General features: G+C 36.4%; 1 protein-coding gene across 12 annotated transcripts in view; it reads right to left on the bottom strand.

Moving 5' to 3' along the window:
* Positions 1-24,262, bottom strand: part of KMT2C (lysine methyltransferase 2C) — a 270,063-nt gene that overhangs the window by 70,517 nt on the left and 175,284 nt on the right. For 11 of the 12 annotated variants that reach the window (XM_064575699.1, XM_064575698.1, XM_064575700.1 and 8 more), the window contains exons 15-23: positions 21,027-21,146; positions 18,572-18,688; positions 11,139-11,240; positions 10,839-10,943; positions 5,782-5,963; positions 5,360-5,524; positions 4,271-4,380; positions 3,685-3,750; positions 2,291-2,503 (exon numbers count right to left, since the gene is read on the bottom strand). In XM_064575699.1, coding sequence (XP_064431769.1) covers positions 2,291-2,503; positions 3,685-3,750; positions 4,271-4,380; positions 5,360-5,524; positions 5,782-5,963; positions 10,839-10,943; positions 11,139-11,240; positions 18,572-18,688; positions 21,027-21,146 — 1,180 coding nt within the window. The remainder of the gene's footprint in view (positions 1-2,290; positions 2,504-3,684; positions 3,751-4,270; positions 4,381-5,359; positions 5,525-5,781; positions 5,964-10,838; positions 10,944-11,138; positions 11,241-18,571; positions 18,689-21,026; positions 21,147-24,262) is intronic. The other variant, XM_064575703.1, reaches the window with a different exon arrangement.

The raw sequence follows: 24,262 nt of genomic DNA, 5'->3' as shown, positions 1-24,262 counted from the left end.
CCTTGCCTGCTAGAGCCTGAAGGCAACCCTAAGCCCACATCTCCAGGTGTCCCCCTCACACTGGGAGGGTCCACGCTGAGGGAGCCACCTAGAGTGGGGAGGCACGGTGTTCCCACTCTTGAGACACACACAGTGTTTCTGTTTGCTTTAGATTTGGGATTTTTTTTTTTTTTGTACTAACAAGGTTTCCAGATCCCAGATCATAGTAAGTGAGTTAGAAAAAAGCCTGCTTCTGTTGCACAAAGAATTTGTTTCTGATATGCTAAGGTGACTGTTTTTAACTTATTTTCCTGAAGAAACATTTATCAGAAGAGTCAACAGTTAGCAAAAGCAACAACAAAGGGGCACTGTTAGAATATTTCAGGAACATCCCAAGTTCATTTGGCCTTTATAGACTCCTGTGGAATCCACTATGTATTTACATATAATATCACGTGTGACGTTACTTGTTATTTTTATGGGGATGTACCTTCAGACTGCCTCCATCTGGAAACTGCCCAGTTGAAGAAACATCCATCGAAATCGTGGTACAAAACAGTAGTCAAAGGGAAATCCTTCTCAGGCCTTTTTGTTGTTGTTTTGCCAAGTTTTTAAAAGGTTCTATAATCTCATACTTTGGGAATCAATGTGTACTGTCAAGAAATGTTCCAAATTTTGTGAAATGCAGCATTTCCCAGATCTGGGTAAATATGGAATCATTTTTCAGACATCTACTGTCCATAGAAACTAGAATTCTTCACTGTGCTCTGGTTGATGGTAATCTGATCAATTCCTCCCAGATATAGACTATTTCTTCACAAGCCACAAATTACCAAAACTTTAAAATCAAACTCCCTGTTTAACAGTATTTGAACATCAGTTATACATAAGCATCAGAAAGTTTTTCTCCCAACCACACAGACCCAAAAACACACCACTGTGAAGGAAATGTGAGGACTAACTGGTAAAAGACATCCACTCTCAGCCAGAATGACCTCTCACCTGCCTCCTCCAACAGCCCCCTATCTGATCCACGCGCCACAACTCCTGGGCTCAGTAGTCTAGGCACATTACAGCCGAGTGTGCCTTTTAAAAATGAGTAAGACTAAGCCACTATTCACTCAGAAACCTCCAATTACCTCCTAGTCCATCCACAGGAAATGTAAATTCCTTAAGCATAGCCTTATGGTTCTGTGTTACCTATTGAGTCATGCCTTCTCTCTCCTTATACCTCTGATCTCGGCATCTCTTGCTGTCACCTCTGTCCACTGCTGGACACACTGGTCTTCATGACGTTCCTCAAACATGCTAGCTAGGCACACTCCTGCCCACAGCCTGTGCACTTCTTGCTGTCTGGGATGCTCTTCCCTCAGATAATCCAAGGCTCACTCACTCACCTCTTTCACGTCTGTGCTCACATACTGTTTCCAGTTCACTTGATGCCTCACACCACCATAAGCACTGCCAATTCCTCTTACTCCAATGCTAGTTTTTCTACAGCACTTGCCAAACACATTATAATCAACTCATTTATTACATGTTTTTTTTAAGTAATCTTTTCTAACACTAAAAATAAGTTCCATGAGCAGAGAATTTCATCTGCTTTGTTCATTGACATTACTTCCAACATCCAGCACAGAGTAGGATTCAATACTGTTGGATAATGTGATGGAACAAAAGTATTTTTTACTTTGTTTCTGAGTCAACTGAAAAGAACCAGCCAACCTAAAAGAAACACAAGTCACTGTGGTAATCTTCTTCAGAGATAAGCAAAATTATAACTCGTTGAATTTAATACTACTAAAATTATTTTGTCATCTCAAGGACTCAGCTAGAAAATCCTTAATATCTACTGTGATCAAGAAAATAGTTATAAAAAGTTAAGTTTATGATAAACACCTATGACTATAAATTTGCACTTGAACATTAATAATGGTTTTTCCATGTAGGATTGCATGGATCAAGCTCTACTTCAACTGAGCCATGGCATTTGAGCTCACAGCATCTGAAGTTCATGCTGCCACCTAGCAACCTCGAGTCCAGCCCTCTGAACTTTCCTATCTGTGATCCTCAAAGATATGGTATTCCTGGAGATTTCTATAATGTAAATAAGCCTGTTCTAGAGAATATGTGAAGGAAGAGAATCTAAAAAGTCCAAGGAGACAACTCACTTAGAAAGGCCAAGGGTCATATCAAGGGTTACCTAAGTCAGTAGAACTTACCCTGAGATAAAACATGTAAGTATTCTAAAAGCTATTTTATATGATTTAATTCTTGTGAACGTATTGAATGGAAAATAAATCAGTATTACCTCGACTATCATCCATTTCTCCATCCCTTGAATGCTCTGATTGGATGTCTGGAGGGGTCTGAAGGACAGCCACGCTATTCTGATTTATAATCTTCAACTTCAACTTTGGTTTTGACCGTTTTCTTCGTGGAACTGTAACTGTGAGGCTCTGTAACTGAGTCATCCCTGATTCAGTCAAACACACACCATCCTGGGTGTACGTCTTGGGTGGATCTAAAATTACAATATCCCAAGGATACACATTAAAATTCTCACCTTAATTTGAATTGATAAGTTGACTGGTGTTCCAAAATACCATGTGAAGGGAATGTGACTATAAAGCGATTGTGAAATGCACAAATAATTAACAGTACTCAACTGAAACTAAGAAAACTGGTCGAACTTCCTTGGATTATAAGCAGAAAGGTTACAAAGGTCTACCTGGCATTTTTTTCTCACCTAACAAATTAAGGATTTAGAAAGAGAGCACTGAAACTAAAAGCAATGCTTCAGCTACTCGACTATGAGCCTTTTCCCAGAGCATCTTCTCAGACTAAAAGGTGAGGATCAATTTATATAAGAGAAACAAGAATACTACTGAAGCCCATTTGGAGAGCCAAGTATCAATATAATCAGTGACGGGGAGAGGTGATGAATAAGCAGAAATCCTGCAAATTTTTAAATGTACAAAACTGCTATCCACTAGGACAATTTCTGTACTATCCAAATGTTTTTTTATCCAATGATATCAAATAGAATTAGACAAAAGAACGATAATTTAATAAAAGTATCCTATTAATCACCACTCTAGCTGATCCATTACAGAAAAAAACAGTAAGAAATTGAGTTAATTATTTAAAAAATAAAAATAAAAAAGGAAAATCACTGTCTGCTAACCCAGCCTTATTTTCTGCTAAGTGATTACTAAGCACAGTAATATATCAATAAAACCAAAGCAAGCATGGAGTCAACAATTATTTTGAGTGGTTACTTCACTGCTATTTTGCTGAGATTGATAGGAATAGTGTCACACGAAAGCTGGATAAGACGAACATTAGGGCGCCTGGGTGGCTCAGATGGTTAAGCGTCTGCCTTCGGCTCAGGTCATGATCCCGGGGTCCTGGATCAAGTCCCGCATCGGGCTCCCTGCTAGGTGGGGAGCCTGCTTCTCCCTCTGCCTCTGCCTCTCTCTCTCTCTCATGAATAAATAAATAAAACATTAAAAAAAAAAAAAAAAAAGACGAACATTATACGTGTCAATCACAGATATGATTTACAACATTAGGGAACTCGGGCTGAACACTCATATGACAAAGGCGGGTTTTGTGGAACATGTGACAGGTCGGGTGTATAAATAATTCTGCATTTACATGCTCTCTGTAAAGGACAGTCAAGTAAAGTGCTTCAGGTTTTACCTAGCTCTTTCACTTTTGTGACAATCTGTGCTACAAGGGAAGATTCACAGCAGTCTGAGGAAGGCACTGAAATAGAAAAGAAAAAAAAAATTGTGTAATTTTTTTTAGAAAAGGAATATTTAAGGATTTACATATAATTAAATTTTCTATTTCTGTACCCATTTTATGAAAGTAAATACTTAAAACACTAAATAGAGTTAAAGGCTGCCTTTAAAAACACCGAGAAGTAGTGGAAGAAACACACATCATGGAGGCAGAAATGGCCAAGATAAGAACCAGCACACTGGATTTCTACACATTCCTAATAACTACAAGATGATGAGTCATGAAGGGAAAATTACATTGTATATCTATAATACATGCTTAATTTATTTTCTTTATGTAAGCCAATGGTTTTAACATATTAAAGTTGGGATAAAAAGAGTTAATTTATATATAACTAAAATAACTTATTTTTCACAAAATACTTGTCCAAATAACTGTTTCACAAAAAGAAAAAAAGAGGCAAGCCCACTCACTGGGCATGGACAGCACGGCATAAGGGAGTTATAGGAGCACAGACCCACTGTTGACAGTCTTTTCTTACCATTTGATGTAGGCATATAGGGTCTGCACATGCTACAATCAAAACCAATGTCTGCTACATTTTCCACTTCCTCTTCAGTATTTAAGTTTTGACAAACTGCATGCATCCATCTAAAAAGACCATATTTTGTACATTAAAACAAAACCGCAGGAGTTGACAGTTGCCACACTGAAAGCCCCTAAGGTTCGGACGTGCCTATGTTGCCCATGTTGCTCTTTCTCCTAACCATGCCTACTGACCCACAAAAACTATCAGAGCCGAGAATAAGCAAAGAAAAAGGAATGAGATCAAGTACTAGGAAGGAAGCAAAAGCACATGGAGGATAGGATAACTGTTTTAAGATAATACAGTGAAAATATCAGAGACAGCAAGGAGGCTAGTTGGGGCAAGTATGAAGGAATTCAGAAGTCTGTGAACGGTTTAGCACGTATGTGCTCCATGTGATGTGCATCTACTGTGGAGCTGATAGAGCTAATGTATTTGAGGCTGAATGTTAACTGGGAATAAAAGGAGTTATCTTGCCTTTGAACAAAGAATTGACAGGCAGAGTCCTGAGAATCCTGTATTACTGATGAAATAATACCATTGCTAATGTTACACGTACATTGCTAACTATTAACAGAGCACAATAATATACCACTGAAACCAAAGAAAACATTCTTGATTTTGAAGCTGCTCACATACTACTGAAAGAGGGTGGGAGCTCATGTACAGTATCTAGACATTGAGTAGCTAGAGCTTTAAGAAAAAATAGTTTAAGGAAAATAAAATGTGTGAGATCATTTGTAGAATCTAATGAAAGATTCAAAAACACTGCACAGAAAAGTGCATATATGCAGGCAATAATTCTGCATCTAATTTCAAGGGATTCATAAACCCTTAAAAGCCCCAAGTAAAAAATCTTTGTCTGGAATTGTGGATATAAAACAGGAAACCTGTGTAAGTTTCTAACTGACAGAAAATCTGGAAAGCAAAAAGTCTTGTTTCTTAAATTTGAGATGGAAGGAAGTTATTTTCCAATTTCCTTTTGCTATATTTCAAAGAGAAAAGCTTGCAAGAGATAAAAGAATTTAAAAAGTAGCACAATACCTATCACACTGTCTACACTGCAGAATAAGGTCTTCTTCTCGATAGTTCCGATAGCAGACTGGGCAGGAAGACAAGCTTGCACAGGGAGCACACTGTGTGTAATTGTTCTGCCATTCGCATCGCAGACCTGCAGATGTCGCTCCACAGTGTCTGCACCAAACACACCTGAAATCCAACACCCCCCCAACAAGACGCCGTTTTATTTATGTGGTTTATGTAGTTACTAGCATTCAAGGAGCTACAGGAGAACAGAACGGGGGGAAATTATTTGGTGCGTATCTGAACATTCTTCTGGGTAGTGGCATGATACTCTCCCGCTCAACAGGTTATTGTGCAATGAAGTGGCTGTGGCTAGTGTTTAAGAACAACTGTGGGAACACTGTGCGCCTGAGAGGCTGAGGAGGGGGGAAGTCCTGGAGTACCATTTGCACTTCCAGCCCCCCTTGGGCACGGTCTGCAGAGGAGGCGCGAGGCAGTAGGTGTGGTAGCTTATGTCACAGTCATCACAGAGCAGGAGTCTTCCGGGGTCACTCGCCTTCCCACAGGCCTCACACACGGTGCACTCCAGGCACCTCCAACCTTTGCTGAGAACGACTTTAGTGATCTGTAAAAGAAACCACCGATCCAAGTGATTCACACTGACCCACTCCTCATTTTGCATGATCACATATGCCATATAAACGAGTAGGTGGGGCTTACGTACCAGAAAGCAGAGGAAAGGCAAGCAAGCAACACGTTACACTGAGGACCAACCGTGGTCCCACCCTGGCTTGCGAGCACGTACTGTCACTAGTTCCCCGGCTGGACAGAATAACAGAAAGCAGTACACACTTTAATGCCCCTTGTCAGACCACGTTAACTACCTCGTCCTCTGGACTTCATGTCCACTTACAGATGTGATGACTAGATTTTGAAGAAATCGAGTATACCGCCCCTTTCCCGTTAATACAAGTTCTGAAAATGTATTGGCCTAGTTTCCATCTGTGATGTTTCACGAATTCATACTTTTGAAACTTGTGTACATTGCAAAAGGATCTGTATATTAAAATCAATATTTAAAAACCTAAAAAAATTACAGTAAAACATGAATTCCCAAGAAAATACATCCCAAGGACACTTCACAATCTTGGAGGATTTTAGGCCATGAAGCTGGGACTTCTGAATTTCATCACCCCTCTGTTGATTCTCCTCTGCCACAGGGTCTAAGTTAGCAGGAAAGTTTGAGAATCTCTATACTTCTGATAAACTCCTCAAAGCAGCCACACCATGTACAATTATGAATTTGGAACCAAAAGAAAACTCTCAAAAAACTAGAATCTATAAGATAGGACAACAAAGTAGTTGTGTTATAATGAAATAGCAAGCAGTTAAAAACACAGAATAAAAATTGAGATCATGAGGAATAAGAAAGTCAAAAAAAAAAGAGCTAACTAAAGAACAACTATCAAAATGGCATCAAACTTTCCAACTCTGGATACTAAAATAGGATAATAGTTTCCAATTCTACAGGAATACACTTTTCAAGATACAAATCTTAACCAAGTAAACAAGCAAATTAAGTGTGAAAGCAGAATACCTTTTTGGGATACAAGGACTCAAACTTCAGCTCCCAAATAACTCTTCTAATGAAGTTTGAGACATGAGGAATAAAACAAGGGCGATACCAAGAACAAGGAAGACATGCGATGCAGGAAACAATGAACCCAACAAAGGACCTCAGCCCAGGGAAGTTGAAGAATGAGAGCTGAGTAACAGACCTAGAAGCTACCAGCACAGATGGGGAGAGAGAAAATGGGAGTGTCAGGAGGTGGTAGGACTTTTTCCAGAAAAAGTTACTTGCCAAAATAATTTAATATGATCATGCTTCTATAGTAGGTAAAAATAAACAACAACAAAAACTAATGAAGAATCATGAATGATTTTTTTCTTTTTGCTACTAAAAATTCCAAGACAAAGCCATAGTAAACTATTTAGGTCTCCAGTGAACACGTACTGAGTCATAACCAACACTGTTTATTAACTAAATGTAGTAAAACAACTACATTGGGAGGATGCTGGAGAATGAAGGGGGTATATTTTTAAGACCTAAATCGGCATTTATTTATTCATAGCAGAAAGTCAAGAAAATCGAACACAGACACAGCAGAAGCAGCAGCGTATTATTTAGAGCTTTCAAGGTAACTCTAAGAAGGACCTGCAAGGATCAGTAGTGGCTGCCTGGGGGACAAGACTGAAACATGGAGGCAGAGTAGGACAGAGGCTGGCCAATCATCATAAGCCTTTTAAAGCTATTTGATTTGTAAGTATGTATATTTATTACTTTGATTAGCCTACTGATTCTTTTAAATTAGTCACAGATTATCAAGTTATATGTTATTTACCGAAATGGAGGAAAGAGCTTAGGACAGAAGGAGCAGGGTGACTTAGAGCAGTAACCAGCAAACTTATTTTTATAAAGGGTCAGATAGTAAATACTCTGAGCTTTGTGGGGCACATGGGCCCTGAACTACACACGTGTAACCACTATGGTGTGAAGCCCACAACAGACTACGTCAACATAAGAACACGGCTATGTTTCAATAAAATTTCATTTATAAAAACAGGTAGTACGCCATATTTGGCCTGTGTGGTGCGACTGACCGATCTCTGACTGAGAGGAACAGTAAGATGAAGATAAAGTAGGAGACAGATCCATGCCATCATGTATCTTCATTCCTACTAAGTTTTCCTATTTCATAGACACCTACCCTGTGGCCCTTTACGGCCAAATTCTCAAGTTACTCAGCAATATTCACTCTTCAACACACCTCAGTCTGGTTACTATGCCCACCACCATTCAAACCCCTCAAGTCAGTCAGTCCAGACCTCCTCCCTCCCAACCCTGGGCTGCCGCCATGCTTGTGTCCCATTCTCTGAGCTCTCTGGAGCACTGCCCCGTCTGGACAGCGCCCCCCTCCCCCAGCCATGGAAAGGCCCTCCCAGCTCCTGGCAGAGTTTGTGGAACGCTAACATCAACTTTTTTTTTTTTCCTCCCACTGAACTGGTTTAGTCTTTATTTTCAAAAGCTCTTTCAAGAAAGGAATTATCCAGGGTTTCATTCATGGCACCAGGTCTAAAGTTCTGATAGATGTGCTTAATAGTCTGTGAGATTATCTGCTTCAACTACGATGGAGTACCTGGGATGAGACCTTTCTCCCACCACAAAATACTAACAAACAGGGCAAAATGTATGAAACACTTGTTTCAGATACTGAACAAAAGGCAGTACAGGACTGTGGTTTCTGAGAAGAGAGAACAAGTGAGGTGAGTCCTACAACATCCTGCTGTAGACAGTTTCCGGAATGCTGCCCAGAGAGGGAGAACTCCAGCAGAGTACAATGGGCTCACTGAGTTTAGGACACATGATGGAGTGAGTTCTGGGAGGCTGAAGCAGTTGCAACTGGCAGGACAGAGTCCTGGAAAGGAAGGAGCAATAAAGAGAAAGAGCTCTAGAAACCTACACAGAATTTCCCTCAAGTGTTTGGCCAAACACCAAGCTGCATGTATAGGAGGCCAAACAAGGACACAACTGGGACAAGAACAGCTACTGGGGATTTCTAAGTTGAACAACTAACAGCTCCCACAATGCTGAAGACATTTGAATCTCAACCAGTCAAAGTAAAGAGATACTAGCGAGGGGGGTCATGGGGAGCTAGTGCGGGAAGGATATGGGGAGAATTCAATAGAGAGGTCATAAAGGCCACACCTCATGTCTCAGATTAAACTCGAGCTAGAAAAGCAGTTACCACAGTGTGGTCTAGGAAACCCTAGTGGGTCTGTGAGGTCAAAACTATTTTCATAATGATGTTAAGATGTTATTTGCCTTTTTCACTTTAATCCACTCACAGTGATGTTTTGCAGGGGCTACATGATATATAAAATAGAAAACATCATTGCATGACATCATAACAAACATGCTTGTATATTTAGGTTTTAAAATATTCCCAGTTAATTTAATAAAATGGTAAATATTCAAGTTATTATTCTCATAAACACAAACTCTATGGGGTCCTTAATAATTTTAGACTGTTAATGGTTCTAAGACCAAAAAGTCTGAGAACAGCCACCTCAAAGTGAAGGTTCTCTAGACCTACCCCAGAAAGCCTAGAGAAGCTTCAAATGTCTACAATAACTGCCTGCAAAAACTCCATACTTTTTAAAGGAACAAAATCCAAACTGCCAACAATACCAAAATGTACAACTGCCACAATCAAAGATTACTAAATAAAAAAAAAATATACATCCTTGTAAGGAGGAAGTAAGCTAATACTAGTAATAATAAACTAATAATGAGAAATGTCAGACATGGTAGAATTAACAACAAATACAAGGACTTGAAAGAAAAAAAATCTCAATGAAGAAAAAAATTTAAACTACAAGATAAACTATAAAACTGTGATTAAAAAATACAATCATCTCTGAAAAATCCACTGGATGGGTTTAAAAATAGATTAGACACTGCATAATAAAAGTGAGTTTGGAATGCAAACAATGAATCATGGAACACTACATCAAAAACTAATGATGTAATTTATGGTGATTAACATAAATAAATAAATAAATAAATAAATAAATAAATAAATAAATAAATAAATGGTGAGTTTGGGGAATGATCTCACGGTCTTGATACTGATCTAGCCCCACATCAGGCTCCACGCTCAGGGCACAGTCAGCTTGAGATTCTTTCTCCCTCTCCATCTGCCCTTCCTGCTCATGCTCGAGCATGGTCACTCTCTTTCTCTCAAATAAATAAATAAAGCTTTTTTTTTTTTTTAAGTGAATTTGGGGAATGTAACAGAAACTATACAAACTAAAGTAGCAGGAAGAAAAGCAACTGCAGAAAAATCAAAGTGAGAGCAATCTGGGGACAATATCATACAATTTTGTACACATACAACTAAAATTTCAGAAGGAGGGTGTGGGGAACAGAAAAAGAAATATGAAGAAATGGCCAAAATTGCTCCAAAACTGATTTAAAAACACCAACCCACTGATCCAAGAAGCCTAACAGAAAATGTCCTTCATATACAGGTGAGAGTTGAGAAGAATGAACATGGGGAAGAGACCAGGTGAATGAATGGATTTTTATTAAGTTCCGTGGTTGGTGTCAACTTTTTATTATCAGTAGACAGAATGGATCAATTAAACTTCATGCCTTAGCAAATAAAAGTATAAAGTATCTTTTAAAGACATGCATTTTTATTTTTAGTTTTTTGAGACAGCAGGATAACCACTACAATTTAAGACCACAGATTTATAGGAGTTAATTTTTTCAGGTAACATTGAAAGGCAGTATTTAAATATTACATACTTAAATACTGTCACGTATGTCTAATGATACTAACAAACAATAACTAATTATAAGAAATGGAAACAGCATGATACTACTCATATCAAATTTCAATATAGTTTTAACTGATTTAAATTCAAGTATATTTACCTTAATACTGACACAATATGGATGGTAACACTGACCACACTGAGAACAGGCAAGTAATCTTCCCTCTGCTCCTTGGCCAAAACTGCCACAAACTACACACATATCCTGAAATTAAAAACACATGAACATAATAATTTAGGTTGGAGACTCAGCTAAGAATGTACTAGTTTTATTTTTTAAATTACCTTCTTAGCTATTATAGCTCTAAAGCTAAATAGTAAATGACTTCAGTGCATACAGGATAAAGCAGAAAGGGGGAAAGAGGAACTCAAGAGTGGAAGACCATAACTGAGCTCAAACCTGGTGCAAGGTGAACTTGTCACTACTAGAAAACAGCACCACTGTGTTGTGCATGGAGTTTTCTTCTTCATCCTTATTCGATGAAATATCTGCAGCAGACACCTATAAAAAGCAAAATACAGAGTGCACAGTCATACTTTAAACCTGTAGCACACTTAAATGAAAAGCGTGAGAAGATTCATATTCAAAATACAATTTTTGCCAAGGCCCAGAATAACAATTCCAAATTAGATTATTATTATTATTACCAAGATAATACCATAAAGGTGTAAGTCCTGACACTTTATTACCTAATGGTCTCTTTAGAACTACAAGTCCCATAGATCAGGAGCAGTGAGAAAATATAAACTATCTTTAGTAAGACTTAATTAGTCAGAAATTTTAATGAGGAAACAAAAGAAACTGTATTATATTTGTGTATGTGTATATCCTATGTATCTATACATACATATACTCACATAGATATGTATCACTCTGTTTTAGAGACTCTAAAACCTGCAATCTGGCTAGTCAAAACTGAGATGTGCTGTAAGTATAAAATACCTACGAGGTCTTAAAGACTTAAGTATCAAACAAAAAAGAACATAAACATAGCTCATAAATAATTTTGCCTATTTTATACACTACATGTTGAAATAGTAGTATTTTGGATATGTCGGGTCAAAAGGTATAAAGTTAAATTACACCTGTTCTTTTCTTTTTTAATGTAGCTACTATAAAGTTTTAAATTGCATATGTGATATACATATATTTCTGTTGGACAGCACTGCTTTAAAATATTATTTTGAATAACTTATCAAAATTTCAGTCTTAGCCAAAAGATTACCAACCACAGATATTCATTTCTGGACATGGCTAAATTTTACCAATCAACTAAGTACCTACTGGCTTGTTAATAATTATTTCCAGAATGATTATCATGAAAAAAGCTCTAAATTAGTTGCTAAAAAAGAGAACAGGGAGACCAATGCCAAAATTTTAAAATACGATCCTCTTCCCTTACAATCTAGCCTGGAAGGACAGACATGAAACATAATAGGTTGAGTTCAAAATAAAAAGTAATAGTATTGTTGTTCTTGAGGAATGACTGAAAGAATAACTAAAAAGAAGGAATATATTACAGAAATAATATTTTTCATTGCAAGTAAGTTTAAAAGCAGTTTTAATGGCCAGTACTACTATTATAGAATCAACCATAAAAGCAATTTACAGTCATAATAAGTCTAAAGACTACAAGGGGAAACTGTAAGCAACCTACATAGTCATCACTAGGGAGTTACTAAAACCATGGTAAATCCAAACTGGAAAATTATGCAGCATTTAAAAAGCAGTGGTAGAAATTTGTTTTGATTTCCATCAAAAAAAAAAAAAAAAAATCACCAAGCCACTTAGCTGAGTAGAAAAATAAGCTGCAGAATCATATGTGAGGTAGAACACTATGGTACAAAAACATGCAAAGCAATTATACGTAGTCTACTGGCACATATAACAAGTTGAATAATAAGAAATTGCTGTTTTTCCAGGTCAAAAATGGTTGAAGGCTGGCAACTTCATATGGATCAACCTAATATGTAAAGACACCAAACTGGTAAAAGGAAGAAAAATCAAGATTCAAGAGGCAGCAGCGGTACTGTTGATCTAACAGTATTTTGTACTTTTTTTTTTTAGGAAATATATTCCAAAATGTTCATCTTGGGGTGCACAGGTGGCTCAGTAGGTTGAGGGTCTGACTCTTGATTTCAGCTCGGTCATGATCTCAGCGTTGTGAGATCAAGCCCCACAATGGGCTCTGCACCGGGCATGGAACCCACTTAAGATTCTCTCTCTCCCTTTGCCCCTCCTTCCGTGTCTCTCTCCCTCACTCTCTTAACAAAATAAAATTTAAAAAAATGTGTATCTCAAAATTAGCATTTTAAGATTTTAGCAAGTTGAACAAGATGATTCATAAAGTAAAATATCATTTCATTCATAATAATTAAGTGTCTACCAAAAGTGAAGTTACCAGTAATTCACCCAAAGGACTAAAGATGCACTGAAAGCTTATTAAAATATGAAAACTATGACAATAGATAAAATATAGCTAACAAAAATAAAAAGTATCCATTTCTATATCCCCATCTGCAACACAGAAAACAAAACCGGTTTTATAATTGGATGATACCTAGTGAATAGGCTCAAAGAAATGATAAAATCTTATTTTCAAAGACAAATTTAGAGAAATCAGAGAACACTTTTATTTGAAATAAAAAACAAGGATGGACTACAGTATTCCCAGTACAAACCAGAAACAAAGTCTGTACAGAAAGCTGCAATATCACCTAGATTCAAAGAGCATATTTCAATTATAAGTGCTAAAAAAATCAAGGATTTTGAACAGCAACTGTACATGTAAGAAGGAAAACAGTATCAGGTAGCTTAATGACCCACTGTTTTTTTTTTATACTTCATTTCATGACCTTTAAACTACGAGATATATAAAACCTACCTCAAAGGTAAAGAAGACAATCTTTGAGAGAGTGTCCTAGTATTGCCTACATACATATTACTCTGATTTATCCTAAAGGTGACAGAAGTCTCTAAGCTAAACCTCACAAGTGGGGGATTTCCAAGCAAGGACATAATAAGTAAACAAAAAAAGAAGAGCAAATTAAACTCAAAGTGAGAGGAAGAAAATAGTAAAGATCAGAGTAGATATCAATGAAATGAAAAACAGAAAAAAACAGAGAAAAATTAATAAGAGCAAAGGCTGGCTCAAGATCAATAAAATTGATAAACCTGCAGCAAGACCAATCAGGAAAAAAGAGAGAAGAAACAAATCACCAACACTGGGAATGAGGAAGGTGACATCACTACATATTCTACAGATATTAAAAGGATAACAGGCCAACAGATTTGTCACCTTACATGAAATGGATAAACTCCTTGAAAGACAAATTCATGTAAGAATAAATAGATAACCTAAAAAGCCCTATACCTACCAAGGAAACTGAATATATAGTTAAAAATCCTCCCATGAAGAGGGAAAGAGACAGCCTCTTCAACATATCTTTTTGGGAAAACTAGACAGCAACATGCAAAAGAATGAAACTGGACCACTTTCTTACGCCATACATAAAAATAAATTCAAAATGGATCTAAATGTGACCCCTGAAACCATAAAGATCCTAGAAAAGAGCATAGGTAGTAATTTCTCTGACACCGGCCGTAGCAACATTTTTCTAGATAGGTCCCCTGAGACAAAGGAAACAAAAGCAAAAATAAATGATTGGGACTACATCAAAATAAAAAGCTTCTGCACAGCAAAGGAAACAATCAACAAAACTAAAAGCAACCTACAGAATGGAAGCAGATATTTGCATATAACATACCCAATAAAGGATTAGTATCCTAAATAAATAAAGAACTGATAGAATTCAACACCAAAAAAAACAAATAATCAAATTAAAAAATGGGCAGAGGACATGTACAGACATTTCTCCAAAGACATCCAGATGGCCAACAGATACATGAAAAGATGCTCAACATAGCTTATCATCAAGGAAATGCAAATCAAAACTACAATGAGGGATCACTTCACATCTGTCAGAATGGTTAACATCAAAAACACAACAACCAACAGGTGTTGGTAAGGATATAGAAAAAGGAACCCTCTTGCACTGTTGGTAGGAATGCAAACTGGTACAGTCACTGTGAAAAACAGTATGGAGGTTCCTCAAACAAGTTAAAAATAGAACTACCCTACAATCCAGCAATCACACTACTGGGTATTTACCCAAACAATACAAAAATACTAATTAAAAGGGATACGTGCACCCCTATGTTTACTGCAGCATTATTTACAATAGTCAAGATATAGGAACAGCCCCAGTGTCCACTGACTGATGAATGGATAAAGAAGATACACACACACACACACAATGGAATAGTGTTCAGGCATAAAAAGGAATGAAATCTTGCCATTTGCAAAGACATGGATGGAGCTAGAGAGTATAATGCTAAGTGAAATAAGTCAGACAAAGACAACTCCCATATGGTTCCACTCGTATGTGAAATTTAAGAAATAAAACAAATGAGCAAAGGGGGAAAAAAAGAGAGACAAACAAAGTAAGAAATAGACTCTTAACTATAGAAAACAAATTGATGGTTACCAGATGGGAGGGGAGTGGGAGGATGGGTGATATGGGTGATGGATATTAAGGAATGCACTTGTCACGATAAGCACTGGGTGATTAAAATAAAAACTTTTTAAAAACCTTTTCACAAAGAAAACTCCAGGCCAAAATGGCTTCACTAATGATTCTATAAATACTGTAAGGAAGAATGTTTCCAATACCACAGAACTCTTCCAGAAAATTGAAGAGAAGATTCTATTTCCCAATTCACTCAAGGAAGCCAGCATTATGCCAATACCAAAATCAAAGAAATTAAAAGAAAATAAGACTATAGACCAACCAATACCCTCATGAACATAGACTTAAGAAGTCTAAAATTTTTAGCCATTTGAATCCAACAATGTATGAAAAAGAAAAAAACATCATGACTAAGTGCAGTTTATCGCAAGAACATGGGATGCGTTGGCATACAAAAAAAGCCAATCAATATACTTCATATCAATAAACAAGCCATAAGTGCAGAAAAAGCGTTTGACAAAATCCAACATCTACACCTGATTAAAAGAAAAACATCTCAGCAACTTATGAATAGAAAGGAGCTTCCTCAAACTGATTTAGGATGTCTATTAAAAAAATTAAACAAGGGGCACCTGGGTGGCTTAATGGGTCGACTGACTCTTGATTCTGGCTCAGGTCATGATCTCACAGTCACGAGATCACCCATACTGGGCTCCAGGCTCAGCAGGGAATCTGCTTGAGATTCTCTCTCTCCATCTTCCTCTGCCACCCCCCCACACACTCGTGCAACACTCTCTCTTGCGCTCTCTAGAACAAATTAATCTTTAAAAAAATTAAAAATAAAACAAAACTAGAGCTAACACCATATTCAATGACGAAAGACTAAATGTCTTCTCTCCTCAAGATTGAAAAGACAAGGTTATCGTATCACCTCTAACCAACACTGTATGAAGGTTATAGCAAATGCAATAAGGAACAGAAATGAAAACCCTCCAGATTAAAGAGACAGAAAACTTTATTTGCAAACAACATGATCATAAGTGTCATAGTGTAGAAAACTCAATGGGTTCTACAAATAAACAAGTACAAGTAATACAGGAGTTTAGTAAGGCTGTAGGATACAAAAATCAATACACAAAAATGATTATTTCTAGATACTAGCAACAGACAACTATAATTTGAAACTGAGATAACACTGCCATTTACAAGAGCATAAAAAATGTAGAAAACTTAGAGATAAATCTGAGAAATAATGCAAAAGACATTTATATTGTAAACTAAAGAATATCACTGAGACAATTTAAAAAGACCCAAAGAAACAGAGATACACAATGTTTATGGGTTGAAAGACTCTTCACAGTTAAAACATCAACTTCCCCCAAATTCATCTATAGTTTGAATGCAAACCCAATCAAGATCCTAGCAGGCTTATTTGCAGAACTTGACAAGCCAATGGTAATATTCATATAGAAACATGAAGGATTTAGGATAGCCAAAACAACTTTGAAAAGGTAAAAAAAAAAAAAGGAAAACTAATTGTCTGATTTCAATAGTAGTTATAAAGTAAAAATAGTCAATACAGTATAGTATTGGCCTAAAGATGGAGAAATGGATCAATATAGCATAGAGATTCCAAAATTAGATTCACAAATACATAGATAGCTAATTTTTAAGAATGATACAAAGGCAATTCAGAGAAATGGTGCTCAAACAATTGGATATTCAAAATATGATCTTCAATCTATATTCATATCATACATAAAAATTAGCTCAAATTGGATCATACAGCTAAAAGTAACACCTAAAACCATAAAACTTCTAGAAGAAGTCACAGAATATGTTTGTAAATTTGGGTTATGCAATTATCTCTGACACCAAAAGCACAATCATAAAAAAAAAAAATTAACAGGGCGCCTGGGTGGCTCAGTTGGTTAAGCGACTGCCTTCGGCTCAGGTCATGATCCTGGAGTCCCGGGATCGAGTCCCGCATCGGGCTCCCTGCTCGGCAGGGAGCCTGCTTCTCCCTCTGACCCTCCCCCGTCTCATGTGCTCTCTGTCTCTCTCATTCTCTCGGTCTCAAATAAATAAATAAAATCTTAAAAAAAAAAAAAATTAATAAATGGGACTTCATCAAAATTAAAACATTTGCTGTTCCAAACAAGTTCTTTACCATGTCCAGAATACATAAAGAAAATACAAAACTCAGTAAGTTAAAAAACTGTTCAAATTTTTTAAAATGTACTAAAGATTTGAAGAGTGACTTTATCAAAGAAATATACAAATAAGCACCTAAAAATGTGCGAACATCATTAGTCATGAGACAAATGCAAATGCAATATTATTAACATACCTGCTACAGTGGCTGAAATGAAGAAGACTAACCACAGCAAGTACAGGTGAGTATATGAAGGAAACAGGAATCTCATGTACTTTGCAAACATACAATGTCACACCCAACTTAGAAAGCAGACTCCTCTTAAAAAGCTAAACATACACCTACCATGTTTCCAGTCATTCCACTCCTAGATATTTATTCATGGAAAACAAAGCATATGTCCACATAGACTTAAACATAAAAGTTCATAGCAGGCGTTTTTTTGCAGTTTTGTTTTTAACAGCCAAAAAATGGAAGCAACCACAATATCCTTTAATAGGTGAACAGATATACAAATTGTGGCACAAACGAAACAATCCACTAGTCTCCTGAACTTAAAATGACGATTAGACTTTGAAAAACAAGATTTTGATAAAATAATATAGTTACCACATGAAATATTTGCCACTGTTTGCCAAATACAGACTTTTTTCAATACACACTTAAAGCCTCATACACATGCCAATGAGCAAATATTTATCAATCTTGCATTAAAATATATCAAAGATAGTCATAAAATCAACATCTTTAGAGTATGTAGTAATCTGCAATATTTCTAGTTTCTTCTGTCAGCTGTATTATAATAAAAAACTTAAAACATCAACTTAAGTTTTTCAAATAAGCTCAATAATATAACAGGAGTTTGCTTTTATAAAAAATAAAGGAGCAAATATATTACATATATACTTTTGGCAATGGTTGCTATAGAAAGATCAGAGTCAAAAAGGAAGGTAAGAAAAGAGAGGATGGGAAACAAAATATTAAGAAAAGTTTAAAAGTTAAAAAGAAGGCAGAAGTAGAGTAAAATAAAAATTCTGGCTTATTTATGTGACTCTTACAATCTAACAATTTTACAAATGAGATTATCATCATCAGTCAACAAATTAAGGATTATAGCAAAGATAAAGGATATGAGAAATGAGCCTTACCCCAGGTAACACAACTGCCCCAATTCCACTTTTCAATTTTGACCTGCCTCTGCCACCTCGTCCTGACAATCCTGCACCACGGGGTCTCCGCTTCCCGGGAAATCCCGACCCACGGCCCTACGTAACAGATAAGGAAAAATCAGCATTCTGCAAAAGTCCAAAAAAATTTTAAAATCCAATGTGAGATAAAACATTTTATTAAAGGTTACACAAATACTTGCTTCTCTCTTATTCTGATTAGATGATAAATATTAAAGAGACCAGGCTTATTATTTTTATCTTTCAACACGTATTATGCAACTTAAAAAGTATAAACATAAAATGCCTATGACCTTCGAATCAAATGTTAGGTCTGTTTTGTGAATGCCCTGTACTAGCAAGCTTTGGCCTTATTTTTCCACTTCCTAATCCTACATTCTAGGTGGCTCAACAGCCACTAACTCCATCCAATTTGTATTCAATATAGAGCAAGTATAAGGAAAGACTCACTAACTGCTCTCTCAGTAATTATGGCAATAGCGGACATATATTGAGTACTGACGGTATACTGGTCTAAGCACGTTTTACTCGCAACTATCTCATAAGGTCAGTACTATTTTATTATCCCCATTTTAGAGATAAAAGCACTGAAGGATAAAAAAGTAACTTGTCCAGGGGCGCCTGGATGGCTCAGTCGTTAAGCGTCTGCCTTCGGCTCAGGTCATGGTCCCAGGGTCCTGGGATCTAGCCCCGCACTGGGCTCCCTGCACTGCGGGAAGCCTGCTTCTCCCTCTCCCACTGTGTTCCCTCTCTCACTGTGTCTTTGTCAAATAAATAAAATCTTTAAAAAAAAAAAAAAAAAAAGTAACTTGTCCAAAGTCTAGAGCTAACAACTCTGGCTCGTGTCCACATTCTTAACCAGTATTCTGCAATGCTAATACACTGCATGAAAGCTAATTTTTGCTAGTGTACAACAGTATTTTTCCTGTCACTAAATTTGTCAATTTCCCTACTATTCAATAGCTATCTGTATGAACTGAACAGGTGTACCTCACTCTACCACAGTATTTAGAGGATAATGTATTTAAAGTTTATAGGAAAGCTGATAAGAAAGTAAACAGCTTGCTTTAACTCATCTGGATAATAATTACTTGAAATGCAAATAACTGATCTGAATTTTTACCCAACACACAAAAATATTCTACAGGAAAACAGGTTAAATTCTCTGATATTCTAACAAATAAATACTAGGGTTACTTGTTATTGTCATTTTCTTGTTTATACTCCGACTTATGTATTACTTTCTGAAAAAGCCTGACATCAACACATATTTATAATATTCTGTATATCTAAAATTATTAAAATAATCAGGAAAATCCTGATGTTTTTTCCACAGTAAGTTAAATAATAATGTCACGTTTTCAACTGATACCATTTTTATTGTAGTCTGAAATGCTGAACTCGTTACCTATTTAGCACAACAGTTTCCAAGTTGATAATTTATGGTTATAATGTGAGCATAAAACAAATACACATGAACAAAAAGGAAGGGGGTAATCTTTGTTTCCCTTCAGTGTTGATAATTACAAATTGCATCTCCTTGTTCTCTTAAACTGCTCTTCTTTTAGATCTCTTGTGCTTTTTTGAACAAAGGATAGGGAGGATTGAACTGAATAGTTTTCCCATTGATAAGTATGAAAGATTTATCTCTACTTTCAACACCTTGCATATCAGAGTGAGCTGAAAAAGTTCTAATAGTGATAGAAATAAGAAAGTAGAATTGAGAACTCCTTTGAAATCCCTGATTAGTCTAAAATAAACAGCCTTATTCCAGAATATAAAATACGGAAGATGAAGAAAATTATCTTCTCTAGGTAGTAAAATATTTTAACATCTCAGACAATTAATGCTTTTCACATTAATTTTTTACCTTCTAAAATGCATCAGACTACATAACTTACTTCAAGGACTAGCAGAGTCCTCCATCAATGACATGAGAGAGAGGCCCTATAATTGTGAGCTTATTAACACAGACAGTGAAATCTGCTGTGATTCTGGTATTTCTTCTCCATTAGCACATAATAGATTAGTGTAGTTTTCTTTTGTTCTTTTCTAAGCAACAAAATTTTATGATTATCGTGAATGAGCAAGTCCTAAATTACTTTATAGCCTATGCGACAAGGATTTTCCCCCATAGAAACACTGGTAATTACAACATAAAAAAAGCAACCATAAAAAGAAGTTATTAAAAATTCACACTTAAAATCAGTCATGTAAAATTGCAATATAATCTCCTTCTAATCCAGATCTTTAAGTGCAACCATGTTGACTCTTCATACTAAAATTTTTAGATTAAAAAAGTGGTTCTGGAATCTGAACTATTTATCTAGAAAAGAAAGGCTTAATTCTTAACTTCTACTTGGACAAAACCAACTAGAAAGAAATGATATATGAATGTAAATGCAATTTTATTTACCACTTTGATGCTCCAAATGGCACTGCCAGGAAGCTGCCGGGGTTTAAAAATTTCCCGACCTTCTGAAATGTCTGGGGACCAGGAAGGTGGGCTCACTGTATTATGGGTACTCCAAGCCCCCTAGGATATGGCAGGTGAGAAAATAGATGTATAAAACTCAGCAACGTAAAAGGTCAAAGCCAGCAACTGAGGAATTTTAGAACAGCAAAAACAAATGCAGACATATGGAAATTTAGGACAAATTGCTTCAAGATAGGGACACGAAGCTTATGGCTTACAATGACTTTATACTTAAATGTTTGCAGCTACAATTTACATTAAGTATTTTATTCAGATGGAAACATCAGTACAATGAAACATACTGGGAATTAGGCTTTATAGGACATCAACACTGACTCATGAACTGCAATTATAGAACCAAAACATAAATAAAAGTCAATTAAACTCTAAGAATTAACACTTTATGTAAGAAACTATTTGGGGATTATTTTCTTCTAACAACTATCACTCTCCTGGAAGAGAGAAATAACCTTAAAGAATGTTACGTACACCTACTGCTATAAACAACCAAAGCAGTAGGCAAACAAATGCAATCAGAAACATGAGTAACTGATAGACACATTCACTTTAAATTGTGGAAAGTTAGTTTGCAATCTTAAGATGTAGATATCAGTTATAATCCTAGCATTTAACTACTCTTCCTTCCAGTGACCACTAGTTGTAGTTTCAGTTTTTATTTTTATTTAGGGGACTATTATCCTTAGATTATATCCAAGGGACTAATTTGTACAGTGAAAAACGTTAAAGCAAATTGTCCTAAATTTGCAAATTAAAATGCCTAAACTTGGTTATTTATACAAGAAATAGTATCTTATTCAAATAGTTAAAATGAAAGTAAGACATTTTACTTCTTAATAACCACATTCAGCATTAACCTGAACTAATCTGATGAAGATGCTAAGCAGCATAAATAAAAAGGTCTACTTCACAAAGATAATATTTTAAAGAAAAACACAGAACAAATGTCAAACAATAAAGAACCTATTTTGAATTAGGCAATTCCATACCATATGCTATAACTTTTACCACTTAAATGACCCAAACTTAAGAAACACAGTACTTACCAGGTTTCTAGAATATTATCAAACTAACAAGTAGTGGCCTATGAATCACATAAAACTACCACCAGGAATTTAAATAACCAAAATTAGAGTTTGACTACCCTTTATATTGCAGATAATTAATGCAATAACAGTATTTTGAGAAAAACCACACAAGGAAGAGACTGGTTTCACTTTTAATTAACCTACCCTCAAGCTCAGTGAATGGCTATCCTGATTTTACTGACAGGTAAATTACCTCGCTTTCCCAGTATCAGATCAACTTGCATCTACACCTATGTCTTCTTTCTTGCTGCATCCAGGGTCTCCGGGTAACCTGTATTGCTGCCAGAAGTCATTTCTCTATTCTCATTGTACTCCAACTGTCAATATCACCATTCAGTTCTGCTGGGTTCAATGCAGCACACCTGTGAATGTTTCTCTGCCATTCCTTGCTGACCTTTAGTCCCCCATGCATGCTCTGCCTCCACAAGACCTCCAAAGCTCCAGTGTTTCCCAGGGCTGAGGCCGGGACAATGTTCCTTTCTGTGTAGTCTCTTCCTAAATGGTATGATCTATCATGAGGGCTGTAAACACCATCCTGACTGTTGTTGTCTCCCAAATTCACATTTCTAGTTCCAACATGTTCTTGCAGAAGTTAGTATGGTTTTCAACTTCCTCCTTAGCACGTCCATTCTGTCACACCAAACCTCTCAACTTAACCACATCTAAAATCTCTCCCTTACCCAGTTCCGTCTCACAATCTTCCCTCTCTTCAGAAACGGATTCCAGACCTCAGGTCAGAAAATGGGGAATCATCTGATCTGTTCTCTTCCCTCATCATTCTCCCCTGCCACTCCTTCAATCCAAACCATCAGTAAATCAGTATATTCAATCTCCCTACCCCGCAACCCCCTCAAGCCCTCCTCTACACAGCAGCCAGAGGGACTTGGCAAAAACGTAACACTACCCTGTTTCAAACCCTTCCAACAGCTCCCCGGCGCACTTAGTTTACTTCAAACCTTTCCAACCTCATCCTGTGGCCCTCTCTCATGATTGTTATGCCCCAGCTACCCTGGTTTCCTTCAAACATGCCAAGCTCTTCACCACTTGGGGGCTAACTGACTCAGAACAACTGCAACTCTCCAATGGATGGCTTCTTCTTCTGATTCTTCACGTATGGGCTCAGACATTTCCTCATCAAAGATGCCTTTCTTCAGCGCTCCAGCTGAACTATCCTCTACCTTACAACATGTTTTGCATCTTCTCACTGACTGAAATTTGGGGTCTTATGTTTTACTGTTTCTGATTATCTACTGGTAGAGAATGGGGGCAAGAGATATCTAAATTTAGTTCTCTCAAGGTTTCCATTGGTTTTTCTCTGATAATATTTTCTCTGATAAAATTCCTTTTGGTGGATAATTAATGTTAGTACAAAACTCTTAAAACATATTATAAAAAGTCATACTCTCAGATAATATATTATTCACCATAATTTAAAAGTTAGCTTTGATGCCAAAATTGTGTCTAATTTTAAAAACATTTACACTTCATAGAACACGGATGAACAAAATGAAGGGCTCCATAGATCAAGAATGTTTGGATGCCATTTCAGGAATAATTAGAAAACCATTCAACTGCTATGAAGAACTTATATAATAAAAGCTTGGGTAATTACATTATGAATTTTAATAACTATATTATCATAAGACATTGGAAGATAGACTGTGTGCAATTTTATAGGAACTGGAGAAAAATTATGATTATACTTAGATGTTTTGACAATGAAAAAATTACCTAATATATTCTTTAGACCTTAAAACTAATATACAGCTGTAATTATCAACTTTAGTTAAAAATTATCCTACAGATCTCAGCTTTGATGGAAAAGAATTTACACAGACAATTCAGAGGTCAGCTGCCCTGTCTACTGAAACATGGTTTACACTGCTGTTACACTTGAATTTATACTTACTACATTTGTATTTATTTGTTGCCATTGGACTAGAAGCTTGATGAGAAAAGACCATTCTTTTTGTTCACTGCTACGTTAAGCATTCTATTCAGTGCTTATTGAATGCCTATTTTTTTCCACTGGGCATGTTTTTTCAGATGAGTAAATGCATCAATAAGCAT

This window comes from Mirounga angustirostris, unplaced genomic scaffold, assembly GCF_029215605.1.
Source record: "Mirounga angustirostris isolate CCGP_5_RB_7025 unplaced genomic scaffold, mMirAng1.0.hap1 SCAF_12, whole genome shotgun sequence".
In the NCBI taxonomy this organism is placed as follows: Eukaryota; Metazoa; Chordata; class Mammalia; order Carnivora; family Phocidae; genus Mirounga; species Mirounga angustirostris.
The sequence above is the reverse complement of the archived record's forward strand: the minus strand, read 5'-3'. Positions and strand labels throughout refer to the sequence as shown.